A 17,468-nucleotide genomic window follows, 5' to 3' on the forward strand; every position below is an offset into this window, starting at 1 on the left:
TCATCATCGTCATCATAATTACAATCATACATAGTATTTACTATGTATACACAAATCTCTTGACATAGATTATCTCGTCTAATCCCCACCACAACTATCTGATGCAGATGTTATTATGTCTGTTTTATTTACTTTTTAGAATTTTTTATTTTATTTTATTTATTTCAATAGCTTTTGGGGGAGTTGGTGGTGTTTTGTTACCTGAATAAGTTCTTAACGGTGATTTGTGAGATTTTGCTGCACCCATCATCTGAGCAGTGTACACTATATCCAATGTGTAGTCTTTAATTCATCACCCCCCACTCCAACCCTTCCCGCCAAGTCCCCGAAGTCCATTGTATCATTTTTATGCCTTTTTACTCTCATAGCCTAGCTCCAACTTATGAGTGAGAATATAGAATGTTCGGTTTTCCACTCCCAAGTTACTTCACTTAGGATAATGTTCTGCAACTCCATCCAGGTTGTTGTGAATGTCTTTATTTCATCTCTTTTTATGGCTGAGTAGTATTCCACGGTATATATTTAAGCCACAATTTATTTATCCACTCATTGATTGATGGGCATTTGGACTGGTTTCATATTTTTGCAATTGCAAATTGTGCTGCTATAAACAAGCATGTACAAGTATCTTTTTTGTATAATGACTCCAATTCCTCATTTTCAAGAAAGCATCAGCTGCAGTAGTATAGGGAGAATGCAAGATTGCCCTAAGCTCTCCTGGATAAGTATTCATGTTTCTCAGGCTAATGGTCAAAACTATTACAAAGTTCAGCTGGAAGTTTCCTTCTCCCTGTGGTCCTTCCCCAACTCCACTGGCAGCCCTCCCCAAGGACCCCTGTGAGATAAAGTCAGAAATGACTTCCCTGGGCACCAAGAGTACCTACAGGGCTCTTCCCACTGCTTCTACTTTTATATTTTGTTTTGCTCTCTAAATTCATTTCAGCTCTAGGTAAGGTTAAATCCTTCTCCTGTGATCTGGATTTTTAGCAGGGATGTGTGTTTGGGCACTCACAGTTTTTCAGTTGTCTCATGGAGTTTGCAGCAGCAAGCCACCTCTTTCAAAGGTTCTGTGAATTCTTTTGGTTTTCTCGGTATGTTCATGCAGTACTTCTTGGAGAAAAATTTCACTATATGAGTCTCCACATGCTGTTCTCTCTGTGTAGAAGCTGCAAATTAGTCCTGCCTCCTATCCACCATTTTCCAACAATCTGTCATTAACCATTTCAAAGTATAGGATTCAGTGGCATTTAGTACATTCACAATGCTTGTAACCACCACCTCTATCTAGTTTCAAAACACTTTCATCACACCCAAAAGAAAACTCCATACTCATTAGCAATCCTTCCCCATTCCCTTCTTTCCCCAGCCCCTGGCAGTCACTTGATTATGCCTATTTTACATTGAAGAAACTAAAGCTGAGAAAAGTTATACAATTTTTCCAACGTGACTCTGATAATAATAGCTGGTGAACACAATAATTTTTACAAATTGAGTTTACTAATGTGAGTAATATACGATTTTTTAAAAATAATAATTGTCTCTAAGGGTGAAATGGATCAAAGTCCTTAAAAGTGAATCTGTGGTGTAGCAACTGTTAACATAGTTGTCTTATTTTATTCTCATCCCCTTAGAGAATAAAACTGATGAACAAGTGAGGATGCTGGTGTAACTCCCTAACTTAGTTTACACTCTGTAGGCAGAAGAGTGAGTCTAAAGTACATACCACCGGACAGTGTTTCTCCTAGCATTTCACTGTTACGTTAATCAACAAGTTAAAATACAAACAACAGCTAACTTTGGGTTTCAAATTTAACATTCCTTATCTCTTAGACCAGGTTCATCCACTGTGCTGTGGGCTCCCAAGCCAGCACTGCTCATGCTGATTCATTTTGATTTCTGCTAATACCAGAGTCCTCTGTGGCAGAGCCATTGGCACCAGAAATTACAAGTACATAAAGTAAGTAACTAGATATAATCTTGGATTTCTTTGGATGAGGAAGGTGGGACCTGGATTTTTCCTGTTTTGTTGTTGTGCTCCAGGGAAGAACCACCTTATCAGAAAGCAGCTTTCTCTGGCCAACCCTGGCTACTCCTTGGCCCAAAGTATAGGAGTAGTAAGGAGTAGTAAATGTTTGGATACTTATAATGGAACAATATCATTGATCCAACCGATTAATAATCTACCCAGCAGTATACTTATCTATGTCTTCCATGTACACACATAAGTATACTGCTGGGTAGATTATTAAGTGGTTGAATCAAATGGGAAAAACTTGGATTTCTAATGCAAGAGGGAAAGTCATTTTTTTAGTGCTTCCATCAGCAGCTTCTCATATTGTATGAGATCATAGCTTTTGAAGGGTGACTACCAAATGTTGGCATTTAGCACAAGTGGGAAGCAAAAGGCAAGCCCCTTTAGAATTTGATTAATCTGTTCTGTCATGTCATCTTTTTTCTGTTGTTAAAAGTGTTTCATGCTTCATTCTGTGCATTAGGTCAAAATTTATTGATTTCCATGTGATTGGCAGATCTTTTTTACTAATCTCGCTCCAGCTAAATTAACAAGATTATAAACATCAAGGGTTTGAAAATCATTTTTAGATATCCAGGTCTATGCTATCTGTTTTGCAGATGGAGAAACTGAGTCCTTGGTTATTTCTTAGAGTTTCCCCTGCATCCTAGGGAACCTGCTATAGCCTTGTAACTGGCACAGAGGACCTAAAGCCTGGGAGAACTTTTGTTATTTGCTTGTTGTGGTTAGGAACATTTGGGTAAATGAGGAGCTGCTGCTAGTGGACAGAAATCCCAGAGTATGGCCCTCCTCGGACCCAAGTCTTACTAGCTGTTCTCCTTTGTTCCCAGGGACTAAGTAGGTACCTTCACCCAGCCCAACTGCCATCCAGCTGAATCTCTGATTACTCCTGAAATGTCACAACCCATTTGAGGAATAGGGTATCATTGTGCAGTCTGGGCCAACCAGTATTCTGAAGTATTTTCATGCACTAAGGTGTAGGGGTGGGTGGGTGTGTGCGTGTGTGCGTGTGTGAGAGCGAGAGAGAGAAAGAGAGAGGGAGAGAGAGAGAAAGAAAGGAGGAGAAGATGGGGAATGCATAAATAGAGGGCTGGATACAAATCTGACAGTGCCAATGGCTTCCTAGTAAATGCATAGGTGAGTCACACTGGAAACAGTTAAACATTGGCTAATTGATACAGTGCAAAGTTCAAATATAGTATCATATGCATTTTCTTGGCACCAGCAAATAAGATCTCCAGGTCAATAAAATAAACTCAGAAAGTAAGACTCTTGCCCAGGAGTTTTCAACTTGCTAGGTTCAAGGAACCCTTGGTATGTGAGTTCTTCATGGTGCCCCCAGATTATAGCTCCTCTTATTAAGCAGACAAAAACTTAATAATTATTTATGTTCTAACAACTTTGTAGTTGTTTGAACAAGTAATATACAAACTAAAAGAAAAATATTTTTATTTCATTCTTAATCACAATTACTTAATAATAGGGTTTATGTACCTGCTGAGCTCTGCACAACTTCTCAAACCTTGGAATCAGATCAGACATGATCCCTTCACTTCTGTTCCACCTTGGTTTTCATGCAATGCTTGCTTTTTGTCATAGCAATCGCCAAACACCCAGCTTTGCAAAGATATGATGTCACCAAATGGAACACAGTCTTATAAAATATTAAAACTGTTAACTACTTTCAGCTAATAGTTAGCACAGTGTTCGACTGACATCAAGAATCACTGTGCTTCTTCAAAATTTTAAAATAACTCACGGTACCTCTGCAGTTTGGGCAAGGCAGGCCTTACTTCATGTTCAGACCCCTCATGATTTATTGTCCTGCTAAACCAAAGCAGATACTCAATCTGACTTCTGTAAATTACATATTTGTATTTTACAACTTTAAAGTAGAAGAAGCAGTATAAAATTCACAAAAACAGGCGTATTAGTTTCTAACCCTGTAGTTAAAAATCAGTCACTTTTATACAACCAATAGTGATTTCCCAACTCATTTAGTAATTTTATGTTGCTTAAGTTATTTTACTTCTTTTCTAATTCAATTTTCACCCATTGACATCTACCTTCCTAATTTAGTCCTATTTTCTTATTTTTATTACTTATTTCTTTTATATTTAGTCAGCTTTACTGAAGCTTTTCTCATTAAAATAATAATAACTTTATTTTAAAACTTCCAACAAAGGAATGGCCAAATTTTTATTAAATATCCATGTTGGGATGGGAAAAATATTAAAGGTAATTATTATAGAGATAGACACAAATCTTCTTGGAAGGCCAATAAATTTGCATAACTTCAATAATAGATATGGTTGAAGGCAACCTGATCTTTACCTTTAGTTAAACAAATTAAAGTAGTAACAAAGGAAGGCAGAGTAGTTTACCTAGCTAGCTTGTTTACTCATATGATCTTAAAACTAACCTTTGATGTACTGCAGGTGCTTAAGTGCTTTTTATTCGGGAAGTCCATAATGTCAACTACCCTCTAATAGTGTTGACTCAAGCTTCTGTTAATTAATCTTACTGAATAAATGTGAGTCTGACTAGCTGATCAGGGTCAAGTCACAACTGTTTACAGGACTCAGCGGGGAGCCTGTAAGTGGCTCCGACCCTCAGCTGGACTGGCAGAGCAGCATACATGTGTGTCAGTGTACTTTATTCATACATGGCGGGGTCAGGGGTCTGCAAGGGACAGACTCCCCGCAGCTGGTGCCCCCTGGAGAGGAGGCTGCCGCAGTTGGAGCCCCGTGTGAGGGGCGCTGCGGCAGTAATGACTTAGTGATTACTCACTGACTTGACCGCGGGGTTCCTTTTTTCACCTTCGTTTTCGGGCGGTCCCTTGCGTTTCCTTCACAGCATTCCTCGCACAGTTCCTCACACAGCGCCTCACATGCGTCACCAGCTGGGGCAGCACTCCTCTCGAGGGGCACCAGCTGTGGGGTGTCTGTCCCTTGCAGACCCCTGACCCAGTGACCGATGAATAAAGTACAGTGACACACAGACATTCTGAGTGTCCCGGCTGCTTACAGGCTTCCTGCCGAGGTGCAACTGTTTACAAGGCTCAGCAGCGAGCCTGTAAGTGGCTCAGACCCTCAGCTGGACTGGCAGAGCAGAATATCTGTGTGTCGGTGTACTTTATTCATCCGTCGCGGCTCAGGGGTCTGCAAGGGACAGACTCCCTACAGCTGGTGCCCCCTCCAGAGGAGTGCTGCCGCATATCCACATAAGGAGCAATCACATTTTAAATGTTGTTTTTGCATTTGCACGGGAAATCACACTCCAGTAACAGCAGTGGCATGTCAGTGCACTTTTCACCCTAACAAAATCCCTATAAAGTGTTATCAATCACTCTAAATGCAAAGCAGTCACTCACAAGAAATTATTTTTAGTTTAAATAAAAAGTGGTGTGAGGAGACAAAATTTTTTCTAAAGAAGCACACTTAAATATTTTAAACCACTTTGGTTTCCTCCAGGCCTCTCAGGTAGGCATGACCAGCTATAGGATGCGATGCCAGATCCTCTGATCCCACCCCAGGCCCTGCCCCTGCCCTCCCATGAATGGTTAATATATATATATATATCCATTTTAGCAGTGACATTCCCAGAGAGCCCCAGAGCTGTCAAGCTCCCTTCTGCCAGGGTGGGGATTCAGCCTATCCTGTCACATCTGGGGTGCCTATTGGCAGCCTCTCCCCCTGTGCTTACTAATACAGTCCCTTCCCCATACCCATCAAAACGGGACCAACTGGCCTTGTCTCTTTCCCTGGGGCCAAAATTTAGGGGCCTCAGCCTCCCGCCAGGCCTCTCCTCTTTCCCGCTGGCCTGTTCTGTCCCTGAGCCCTGTGCCCTCCATCCATCCCATGGCTGGGAGTCCGTGACGCTGCCTCTGCCTTCTGATGCTGAACTGGCCTTGCTTCTACAAGTATGTTTCTCCCACCGCTGTGGCTGCAGGGACTTAACTTACAGGGAGGGGCCTGTGGCAGCTGCCACCACAGCCACAGCTGCACTGTGCTCACCACACATCTGGGGCAGCCTTTTCTGGCAGAGGCCCTCGTGTTTTCTCATCTTCCATTCCTCTCACTGTGGTTAAGGGGTGGGGGTGAGGGGATGGAAGAGAGAGGTCTGCTTACCACAGTCTGGGGCTTCAGGAATATGAGTTTGTTGATTTAAATGAATCTCCGTCTTTCAAATAAAAAATAAGAAATCGGTTTGATTTCATGTAACTGTCAATACTTGAAGGAGTGGTTGGAAGCATGAATTTTGATCTGAGAGTGAGGCTGATATTGACACTGTGCGCCTCCACATTCATGTGCTTTCATACTGGCTTTTCTCACATTTGACAACAACTCAGATGGGAACGTGGTGATACACCAAGCAGATCTGAACTGAAAATGTAACGAAAAAACAAAATACCTTTCAGGGTGACTTTGAAACAGACTTTGTGTCCTTTTTTCTTTTCCTCTCTTTCTTTCTTTTATTGTCATTCTTATATTTCCCTACTCATTTCCTTCACTTTCTAAAATATAATCATTAAATACACATTTCTAGTTTACCCCATGGCTCTGATTCCAGATATACTGTGACTTTGTCTTCAAAAATAAACCCGAAATTTTCAAGGTAGGTAACCACAAAAATATCAAATTAAACCCTCTACCTGTCCCATGAAAAACTCAAAAGACTGCCAGGCATGGTGGCTCATGGCTGTTGTGTCAGATACTTCAGGATGCAGAGGCAGGAGGATCACGTAAGCCCAGACGTTCAAAACTAGCCTGGGCAACATAGTGAGATCTCATCTCCTTAAAAATTAATAAGGGAGACTGAGGTGGGTGGATCACCTGAGGTCAGGAGTTCCAGACCAACCTGACCAACATGGAGAAGCCCCGTTTCTACTAAAAATACAAAAGTAGCCAGGCGTAGTGGTGTACACCTATAATCCCAGCTACTAGGGAGGCTGAGGCAGAAGAATCATTTGAACCTGGGAGGCGGAGGTTGCAGTGAGCCAAGTTCATGCCATTGCACTCCAGCCTGGGCAACAAGAGTGAAACTCCATCCCAAAAATAATAATAATAATAATAATAATAATAATAATAATAATAATAATAATAATAATAAAATAGTAATAAGGAAAAGCCCCAGGGAGATTTACTGCTCAGATAATTCTGACTACATCTGGTCCAGCTAAGGTATGGTGGTGGCCTAGGAAGAAGGCTTCTGTTTATTGGATGTTTAACAAAAAGTTGTGTGTTTTTTAAGACTAGTCAAGTACAGTAGTGAGAAGGGGGGAAAAAGTAGAACAAGGAGTTAAATCTGTAACTCCGTCACTTACTGTGAACAATCAATTGAGATAGCTCACTACCTTTGGACTAGCCAATAAAAGATAATTTTGAGGAAGGAATGTTTGACCTAGGATATTGGCTTATAGCAAATTTTTACTGAGTTAACTTTTTTTTTTTTTAATGGAGTTTTGCTCTGTCACCCAGGCTGGAGTGCAGTGGCACAATCAGCTCACTGCAACCTCCGCTTCCCAGGTTCAAGCAATTCTCCTGCCTCAGCCTCCCAAGTAGCTGGGAATACAGGTGCACACCACCACGCCCAGCTAATTGTTTTGTATTTTTAGTAGAGACGGGTTTTCACCATGTTGGCCAGCTGGTTTCGAACACTTCAAGTGATCTGTCCACCTCGGACTCCCAAAGTGCTAGGATTACAGGCATGAGCTACCACCCCTGGCCTGAGTTAATTTTTCAGTTGAAATGGATATAAGATGATGAATGAATTCATTTTATGCATCACAAAATCAACCCACTGCCAAATAGTTACACAACAGCTATTATAGACCAAGTGTGTTGCTAGGAGCTATAAGAAAATAAGAGACGAGACAAAGAAAATGCCTACTAACAGCTATTATAGACCAAGTGTGTTGCTAGGAACTACAAGAAAATAAGAGATGAGCCAAAGAAAATGCCTACTTTGGGGAAACATATGCCTTATACAGACAGAAAACTAGTAGACATGATCGGTTCATCAACAATGTCTTGTGAATGATACACTGTGGTTGGTCTAGGAGTCAAGAGTAAGGCAAGCTCACTGTGGGCTCAAGCAGCCTCACACGCCTCTGTGACCACCTCCAGCCCTCGTGTCAGTGCTCCCTAACTCTAAAGTCCACTTTCTTCCCTCCTCTGCCCACTGAAGTCTATTCATCCTTCAAAATCTGGAGCAAACAGTACTCCTCTGTGTTGTTTCCCTACTAACCCATTGTCAGAATCGGCACCTCTTTCTTCATGCTCTTATTGCAATTTGTACATAAGATATATTTCTGTCTTAGCATCTTACACAGACTCTTGTAATTATTTATTTTCATGTCTGACTTCCTGATCAGACTGATTGCTGCTCTCGAGAAAGCATCATGCCTTTTTCTTCATTTGCAATGCCAATATGCAATATAGAATCCACTGAGCTTAGCAATATAGAAGCCACTGAGCGTTTGATGCCTGAACTCATCAGAGAATGAATCACAGATCTGAGTTGATAGACTCTTATAGGGCATTTGATTCCACGCTCTATATGATCTGTTAATCTGCTTATAATACCTCCAAATATGTGTCATCTAGACGCTGCTTGAATAAAGCCAATTTTAGAGCTTGAAACACTGGAAGGGGCTATACGCAAAAATGTGCCTTTTCAGTTCCACCACTGGCCATAATTCTACTCTTTCTCTCCACGTTGATCCTTTAAATGTTTAAAGGCAAATGTTTACATTACTGAGTCAGGTGCTTAGATTAAGAGACTACTTAGATCCTCTTTTGCAAAGTGAGCCCAAGGCAGTTCAGTCCCCTGCTCAAGATCTCCACAGTTAGCTCACAGCAGATCCAGGTCTCCAGCTGTATTTCCCTCTTCTCCAGGCACTTGGAGTAGCTAGTCCCTTCTTACTAAACGAGCCAGGTGCTTTCAGTCAGCAGTGTTTACCTGAAGCTACATCCCAGGCAAGGAAATACATAACACTGGTCCTTCCCACACCAGGAGCCCATTCCTTCTGTCTGGGACACCCTTCTGGACATCCTTGCAGGATAAACACTACTAGCCTTTCTCCAGGGAGAAAACACCCCCCTCTACCGGCCTCCTCTCTAGTTTCAGGGGAGGTAGGAAAATTGCCTCACCCTTTTTCTCAACCCAGCTCATAGAAATGGCTCCTCACCCTCCCCTAACACAAAGAACTGGCTTTGTTTCCTGCTGTCCTGCTGTGGGCACTAATGTCATGCTATGGTCAGACCTGCTATCTTTATAGAGGCAGCATGCTTCTGTGCACAACTGCCAATATCATATGTATATAGGCAATACCCTTTCCTTTTTCCTGGAATTCTTTTTCTCATAAAAGTGGATATTTTTTATCAAATGGCTACTATGTCGTACAAAAATGAGTAGCATTCAGCCGGGCACAGTGGCTCAATCCTGTAATCCCAGCAGTTTGGGAGGCTGAGGCGGGCAGATCGTGAGGTCAGGAGATTGAGACCATCCTGGTTAATACGGTGAAACCCCGTCTCTACTAAAAATACAAAAAATTAGCTGGCAGGCGCCTGTAATCCCAGCTACTTGGGAGGCTGAGGCAGGAGAATGGCGTGAACCCAGGAGGCGGAGTTTGCAGTGAGCCGAGATAGTGTCACTGCACTCCAGCCTGGGCAACAGTGCAAGACTCCATCTCAAAAAAAAAAAAAAGAGTAGCATTCTATCCCATCTTGCGAAGGAGTAAACTGAGGCTCAAAGGGGATAAGTCATTTTCCTATGTCACCAACTTGACTCATGATAGAGCAGGATTCTGAAACACATGTGTCCACCCCCAATACCCATACTTCAACTGCCTCTCTAAATGTGAGGTCACCTTACTCCTTTTGGGCCCAGAGAGGGAGAAATTATACAAGGTTTTTGATTTTATAGTGTCCATCAGGGCCTAAAACATGACTTCCCCCCAAAGGAATCTACTAGCTCTTCCCCAGTAAATTATATCTGGTTGCTACAGGAAGCAAGCAGCCCTACAACACTTTTACCTGTTGCTTGAAAAAAGAGGACCTTTTTATTTCATTTTAAAAATTATTGAGTATTTTAGTCTCTATAGTTAGAACTAAAATATCCAATATTGACTAAAATACTGGATATTTTAGTCTCCATAGTTGAGCTGCTTCTCTCAGGTTCCTAATGCAAAAAAACAAAAGATGCATATCCAGATTTGAGAAGAGATTTCACCTGTGAAATAAAAAATAGCAAATTTTTAGAAAAATTATGTCTTTGGGGGCACTGCACTTAAGAAACTTAGGGAGATAAAACTGTCACAAAAATATATTGGGGGGAAAAGCTAACATCATATAATTTAGTGTTAAATGTGTGTGCTACTGACCAGAAATGCTATAGGAATTAAAAGAACAGAGGATCCAAGTCTTTGCTATTGTGAATAGTGCCGCAATAAACATACGTGTGCATGTGTCTTTGTAGTAGAATAATTTATAATCCTTTGGGTATATACCCAGTAGTGGGATGGCTGGGGTCATATGGTACATCTAGTTCTAGATCCTTGAGGAATTGCCATACTGTTTTCCATAATGGTTGAACTAGTTTACAATCCCACCAACAGTGTAAAAGTGTTCCTATTTCTCCACATCCTCTCCAACACCTGTGGGGGAGGGATTGCATTGGGGAGTTATACCTGATATAAATGATGAATTGATGGGTGCTGACGAGTTGATGGGCGCAGCACACCAACATGGCACAAGTATACATATGTAACAAACCTGCACGTTATGCACATGTACCCTAGAACTTAAAGTATAATAAAAAAATTAAAAAAATAAAAAATAAAGAACAGAGGATCATTGATGTGAAAGGCAGATGAAACCAGTTCTTGGAAATGCTTTTAAAGTTTCAATAACTTACAGCTACTGAGCACTTACTATGTGCCAGGAGCTATTCTGAGACACTTTACGTTATTAACTCGCTTGATTCTCACAAAACACTTCAAGGAAGCTACTATTGTTTTCTTTATATTTGTGAAGCACAGAAGGGTTAATCTGTCCGAGATTATACCGTAGTAACTGACAAAGCTGGGCTTTATCTCAGGCAGCCTGGATCCAGAGCCTGGTTGCTTAATCAATGCACTCTATTGCCTCTCAGTGTTCTTATACATGTGTTATTAACACATGGCCTGGTGCCAGAAGGTTCTCTGGCCCATCCCAGTAGTGACTGTGCCATGTGCCCTGGAGGTGAATCAGTATTCAATTGAGAGGGGAGGGATGGCTTTGCATGCCTACCCTTCTACCACAAACCCTCCCTGGCAGCCACCCTCTCTCTCTCCCACTGGTGACCTGTGAAAGGGACATACCAACAGCACAGCTGGGGCTGTGGCATTGTGCCGGGGCAGGATCACACAGGGCAATGCTGTAGTAGTACCTGTGGTACCACAGGTGTGGTGGCTCCTGGTCCCAACTCCACCCCACCAGCTGCTGTGTGGTGTTGTGTCAGGTCACCACAACCAATCTGAGCTTCAGTTTTGTATGTGATAAAGAGAATGAGTCTGACAAGGTGACCTTTTCCTAGTCTGCTGATCTGTGCAGTTCTAGGGCTGCAGAATGGAAACTACAGACAGCAGCACAGTCTGAAGTGCAAGACTCTGTCCAGTAAAAAGTCCAATTCCAGCAGCTCTGCCAGCAAGCTACAGCCTTGACAACTGTACTAACATTTGGCACCAGTGCTGCATGAGGGGTGGGAACATACCAAGCACAGGGTTTACCTGTGATCTGAACACTTCCCTTCTCACATTCACACACCAGAGACCCGCTACAGAAGATTCAAACTGAGCAAATTGCCTAATCCTCCAAATTATTTTTCCTGGCTTGTTAGAGCAGCCAAGGATAGGGTGGAGCGTATGAATAAAAAGCCTGCTTCATTTTTCCCATGCAGGAGAACATGGCCAAGCGAGTTGCCATTGTGGGAGCTGGGGTCAGCGGCCTGGCCTCCATCAAGTGCTGTCTGGAAGAAGGACTGGAGCCCACCTGCTTTGAGAGGAGCGACGACCTTGGAGGGCTGTGGAGATTCACCGTAAGTGAGGTTTCAACAACTTTGTCTATTGGAGAATGGCTTGGCAGCTGGGAAATTATATCTGTGCTTCTTTCACAAGGGTTGGTGGCCTTGAGGAAGGTTAGAAATGTCTGCTAAACAGGTGGCCACGAGGAGCCATTGAAATTGTAAAAGAAACAGGACACGGGTGAGCTTGGGTGGAAGTCAGAACAGACTTGTACACTTTATCTAGAGCCAAGGGGAAGAAGTGTTTCCAAAAATGCCCAAGAAGTGTGGAAGAGAATGGGGTAACTGGGCCAGGCCAGGAGAGGCCAGGAGCAGAGGAGCAGGACAAGGGCATCTGAAGCAAGGCCAGAGACGGCAGTGCTAGGGGCAAGAGCATGAATTTCAGCCTCTGCCTGCAAGACTGAGCAGCTTTTACCTGCTTCTTTTCCCAGCCTGGCTCCATCTGCATTAAAGACTCAGGGCTCCGTGTAGGATGAGCTCCATAATTAAGGTCCTGCTGCCCCGGCAATCCCAGTGCAGGCCAAGAACAAACAGAAGTAAAGAATGTGAGTTTTGAGTCTTTTGTTTAATTCCCTGAGCAGAAGAAAAGTAATATACTCAAGTCTCAGCAGGGTTACTGCCCAGATCGGAGAAAGGAATGAAGGGGTAAGGACCGAGGAAAGGGGACGATAAAGCCCACCCTTGCCTGGCCTGGGGTCCCATGAGATCACAAGGGCCCTTCTTAAAGCCAGTGAAACCCTGAAGCTGGGCAGGGAAAATGTTCTCTGAACTCCATGGCTCAGTCAGGGAAACATTTGCATCAAATCTTTCCAGAGTTTCTATTTTCCCTCCTTTTGAGCAAAAACATTTCCCATGAGCTTTAAATTTGCTGAGGAGAAAGCTGTCAGAAAGAGTGAAAAGCAGCAAGGTATCAGATAACCCGGCCTCAGATCCCCTGAGGGGCTGAGAGAAAGACACAGCATTTCTCTATTACAGAAAGGTAGAATTTGGAACTGAAATAAAGTAATTATTTTCTAGCTCAGTGAGTAAAACTCCAGAGAAGCCAAGGTTACTGGTTTAGCCACAGTCCTCCAACATAGGCAGCTTGGCATCACATAAAGAACTGCATATCTTAAAGTGTACCCACCACCAAATGTGATCATCAATGCCTAGAGACCGCCAAAGAGGACCAGGTAAAACAGCATCCCTCTTCTCAGGAATCAAACCACACATGTTCCAACAGGATGGCGGAAACCTGACACCTAGACCAAAAATCTTCCCCCTTCCATGTCCATCGAAGACATGACTCATGAAACATGATGCCTTTCCCCTAGGGAGCCTCAGAATCCTTCTTAACAACATCATTCCAAACAAGCATACCTAATCAGTCAGGGTCAGGAGCTGGCTTGAAAGATGAAACTGCCTAACTAAATTAGCAGAGTTATTTAACTAAAGTAATCTCAGTCAAAACAAAAACTAAACCTAAAGATCAAAAGCAGTACTTAGCCTCCTGCAACACCAGACATAAATGCTCCTTTTATAGGTCACAGGCACCTAATCATTAACACTAAAAATCATTGATCTAAGAATCACGAGAAATGGGTCTAGATCCAGGTGGGCCCATTTCCGGTTGTGTAAATCAGGTAGGTCAAACACAAGTGCGCAAAGCACAAAGCACTGTGGGGGACACAAAAATGACGAGGATTCACCCTGCCCTCAGGAGCTGTTAGGCAGATGGAAGAAGGCTAGGATTTTGCAAGTCAGAAACAGTGCTGTGGGCATTTCATTGAGAGCAGGATGATAGCCACATTTAGGAAGCCAGAGAAGGCTTCACTGAAGAGGTAGTGTGTGATGGACTTTGAAAAATTTCAACAGGTAGACAAGATTGAGCAGAAGACACCAGGGAGGGTAGGGACAGTAAAGAAAAAGTACTGGGCATATTTGGAAAATTAAAATAGCTTTTTGGTGCATAAGGTACACGTAAGAGGAGGAATGGGAGGGAAAAGGGTGGCTACATGTTTGGGCAAGCAGTTTACACTCAGTTTAAAAAGCAATGGGTAATGAGGAACAAAATTAAGGAGATTTCCTGGTTGTTGTGTTTGTTTTGTTTGCATGATGGGAAGACCCAAAGATTTTTGTGGGCAAATAGAAACTATCTGGATGACTGGAAATAACTGAGCACATAAATCCAAATTGAGACATGATCCTGGCAGGAAAAGGGAGGAGTGGAACTGTAGGCACAGGTGCAAGGGTTAGCCCTGGCAAGGTGGGAAGACATGAGATACACCCTCCCCAGAGATTAGAGGAGAATGGAAGGTGAACATGGAGGAGAAATTTTGAGGTAGAGGAAGAAGATATAAGAGCACGCACACCAGAGGCCTCAATTCTATTGAGAAAATATGGCACCTGCAGAGGGTGAAGAGGGTGTGGGGAAGGTAAATGGGGTTGGAGAATTAGAAAAATAGAGGTCAACCAGGCACGGTGGCTCACACCTGTAATCCCAGCACTTTGGGAGGCCAAGGTGGACAGATCACCTGAGGTCAGGAGTTCGAGACCAGCCTGGTCAAAATGGCAAAACCCCGTTTCTACTAAAAATATGAAAATTATCCAGGCACGGTGGCATGCACCTGTAATCCCAGCTACCCAGGAGAATTGCTGGAACCTGGGGGGCAAAGGCTGCAGTGAGCTGAGATTGTGCCACTGCACTCCAGCCTGGGTGACAGAGCAAGACTAGATCTCAAAAAAAAAAAAAAAAAAAAAAAAAGAAGAAGAAATATTCTGGACAATGCAATTGGACATCAAAAAGATGAGTAAGAGGAGTATCAAGCAGTAGCCAAGGTAAAATGGCACCCAACTTACAAGTCATTCCAGCTCTATTATCTCATTTATAAAATGAAGACATGGGACCAGTATGAAACACATACAAAAGCTGAATTAGTAGGGGGCTTAGGAAAATCCACCCTCACCTTCATGCAGCAGCCTTCCCTTGACACTGCAGCCTTTTTAGGCACCTCTGTAATACCTTGAGATTCCTCTAAAGCTTGACTGGAAATTCCTAAACTAGGTGGCCTTAAAGGTACATTCAGCTCTTATATGCAATGAGTCTCCTGAGTCTTTCTAGAGGCATTCCTTTCCCTCCTTCCCCAACACACACAGGCACACACACATGACACACACACACACACACACACAAAGGTTAGAGATGTCTTTGCACTCAAGGTAGGTGGCCCATTTAAAACCTTTAGAATCAAAAACCCTGCCCTGGCAATGGCTATGCTTGCCAGAAAGTGTTCAAAATGGAATTCTTATTGCCTTAGGGTAGAAGGGACCCTAATGCAAAAGTAGAAAGGCAAATTGCAGAGATCCAATAAAACACATGTGGAGAAAATTTCCATTTCCAGATAGGGAGAGGGCCCAGAGAATGGAGACATTATAAATGACTGCATTTTGGCCACGCACAGTGGCTCATGCCTGTAATCCCAGCTCTTAGGGAGGCAGAGGCAGGAGGACAGCTTGAGCTCAGGAGTTCAAGACCTGCCTGGGCAATATAGCAAGACCCCATTCTCCACAAAAAGAAAAGACAAGACAAAAATAAATAAATAAATTACTGCATTTCACTGGACACTCACAATGTCGACTCTGGCCTCTCCCAGCTACCACAGTTTTAAGGAAAAGCGAGATCAGGCAGGAGTTACAATGGAAAAGAAAGAACATCATACCCTGGGGAAGGAGAGGGGGTACAAACCACTAACAAGAAAAATGCTACAGGGATAAAGAACCACTTCTGACCCAAGTAGAGGCCAGGCATGCGCGTGGAACACTTCTCAGACTCTTCAGAGGGAGGGGAGGCTTAGGAAAGTAACACTGTAGGTTGACTATCACCGTTACAAAGTGACACTTGAAACAAAATTTGAGGAATTATCATCAAATATTACTTTCAGATAATTGTAGTGCAGGAAGAGACTTTGAGAAACAGTCTTCAGGTAAAAGCACACAGACATCATCTAGAGGTGACTAACAGTACTGTGGGGTAGAAACACTGGACGTCATCCTTCACCTCCCTGTAACATTTGCTGGGGCCCATTAACCCTCCCTAGAATAATGTCTTCCTCATGTGCATCCAGTTCTTTTCCTCGGCACATGCACGCTTTCGTTTATTCAACAAACATTGATTGAAACACTACGATGTGCCTTACATATGACATATTTTTACATTCAGTGAGGGCAATGATGAAGTGTAAAAATAATTCACACTTATAAATCACTGAGGAATAGTTCCTCAACTATTTCTTCTTTAGGTTTGGCAAATCTGATTCCTGTGAACTTTCATTAAAATCCTTATTTCTAAAACGTGTATTCATATATCCAATAAACATGTTTTAATTACTATCATAGTGGGGTACCCCTGACAGGCCCCTATCCTCATGGAGCTTACATTCTTGAAGGTTCCTCAAATTTCCTCTGAGGTATCCACAGCTCTCCTGCGATATAGACCCAGGAACTGGACCCTGCCCTCCAGGGAGAGTCTGAATCTCACCCGGGAGAAGGGGCAACAAAGTAAACTGGGTGCCAGCTGTTTTAAGGAAATGAAAAGAAGGAAGAAATTAACATTCTTGGAGAACAGGAGATGTGAATATTGTGCATATAGAGAGAAGGTCTCTATTTAGGGGTGAATTTTATCATCACTTTATATCTGTTTTTAAAATGAGAAAGAAAACTGACTTGACAAAATTTTCTTCCCATTGCCTACACTCCTGCCTGATGGACACAAGCTCAAGAAAATAAATTTCCATGGTAGCTGTGAAAGAATAATACAAATAATGATTAATATTATTGACAGCCTAGAGGCATTGTTCCATTAGTACCATTAGCATGATGCCATTGCTTCATTGTTCCAATAGCATGATAGCTATCACTCCAATTTATCCTAGGGGATATATAATATTGTTGTTCCAGCATATAGATATAAAAACTGAGAAAAGTTAAGAAAATTCCCAGATCACCCAGCTAAAAACGTAGAGCTTGAGTATAAACCCAGGCAGTCTGACATTGAGGCCTATTCTGTTAAGAACTACATTGCATGCATTTCTGGAGTCTGTTTCACAGCTCAAGAATCAGGCCAATCCTGGGCTGTGTCTCAAGGAGTCCAAGCAAGTATGCCAGTGATGATGGTGACCTCCCCACTGCACTGCAGGACCAAAATGGACCAGAAGGACAGAAACCCCTCTGCTCGTGCTCTTAGTCTCTTCCCTCTTTCCACAGTTCAACGCTCCTCTCCTTTTTTCTCCACTCACCCATGTTTCTCTTCATGAAAACAAAAATCTTCTCCTAAGTGTCCCCATCCCTTTTTAGAGGGCATGTGTTTCCACTGTCAGAGTTCAAGGCAACTGCT

At 42.7% G+C, this 17,468-nt stretch overlaps 1 protein-coding gene across 4 annotated transcripts in view; it reads left to right on the top strand.

Annotated features, from left to right (window-relative positions):
* Positions 1-1,805: 1,805 nt before the first annotated feature.
* FMO1 (flavin containing dimethylaniline monoxygenase 1) overlaps positions 1,806-17,468 on the top strand; it is a 39,899-nt gene continuing 24,236 nt past the window's right edge. The window contains exons 1-2 of one of the 4 annotated variants that reach the window (XM_023207029.1): positions 1,806-1,957; positions 11,975-12,112. In XM_023207029.1, the coding sequence (XP_023062797.1) occupies positions 11,981-12,112 (132 nt within the window). In that variant the 5' untranslated portion in view covers positions 1,806-1,957; positions 11,975-11,980. Of the gene's footprint in view, positions 1,958-11,815; positions 12,113-17,468 lie in introns of those variants that run through there. The other 3 variants (XM_023207028.2, XM_023207027.2, XM_023207026.1) reach the window with 3 other exon arrangements.

This window comes from Piliocolobus tephrosceles, chromosome 1 (genome assembly GCF_002776525.5).
Source record: "Piliocolobus tephrosceles isolate RC106 chromosome 1, ASM277652v3, whole genome shotgun sequence".
Lineage (NCBI taxonomy): Eukaryota > Metazoa > Chordata > Mammalia > Primates > Cercopithecidae > Piliocolobus > Piliocolobus tephrosceles.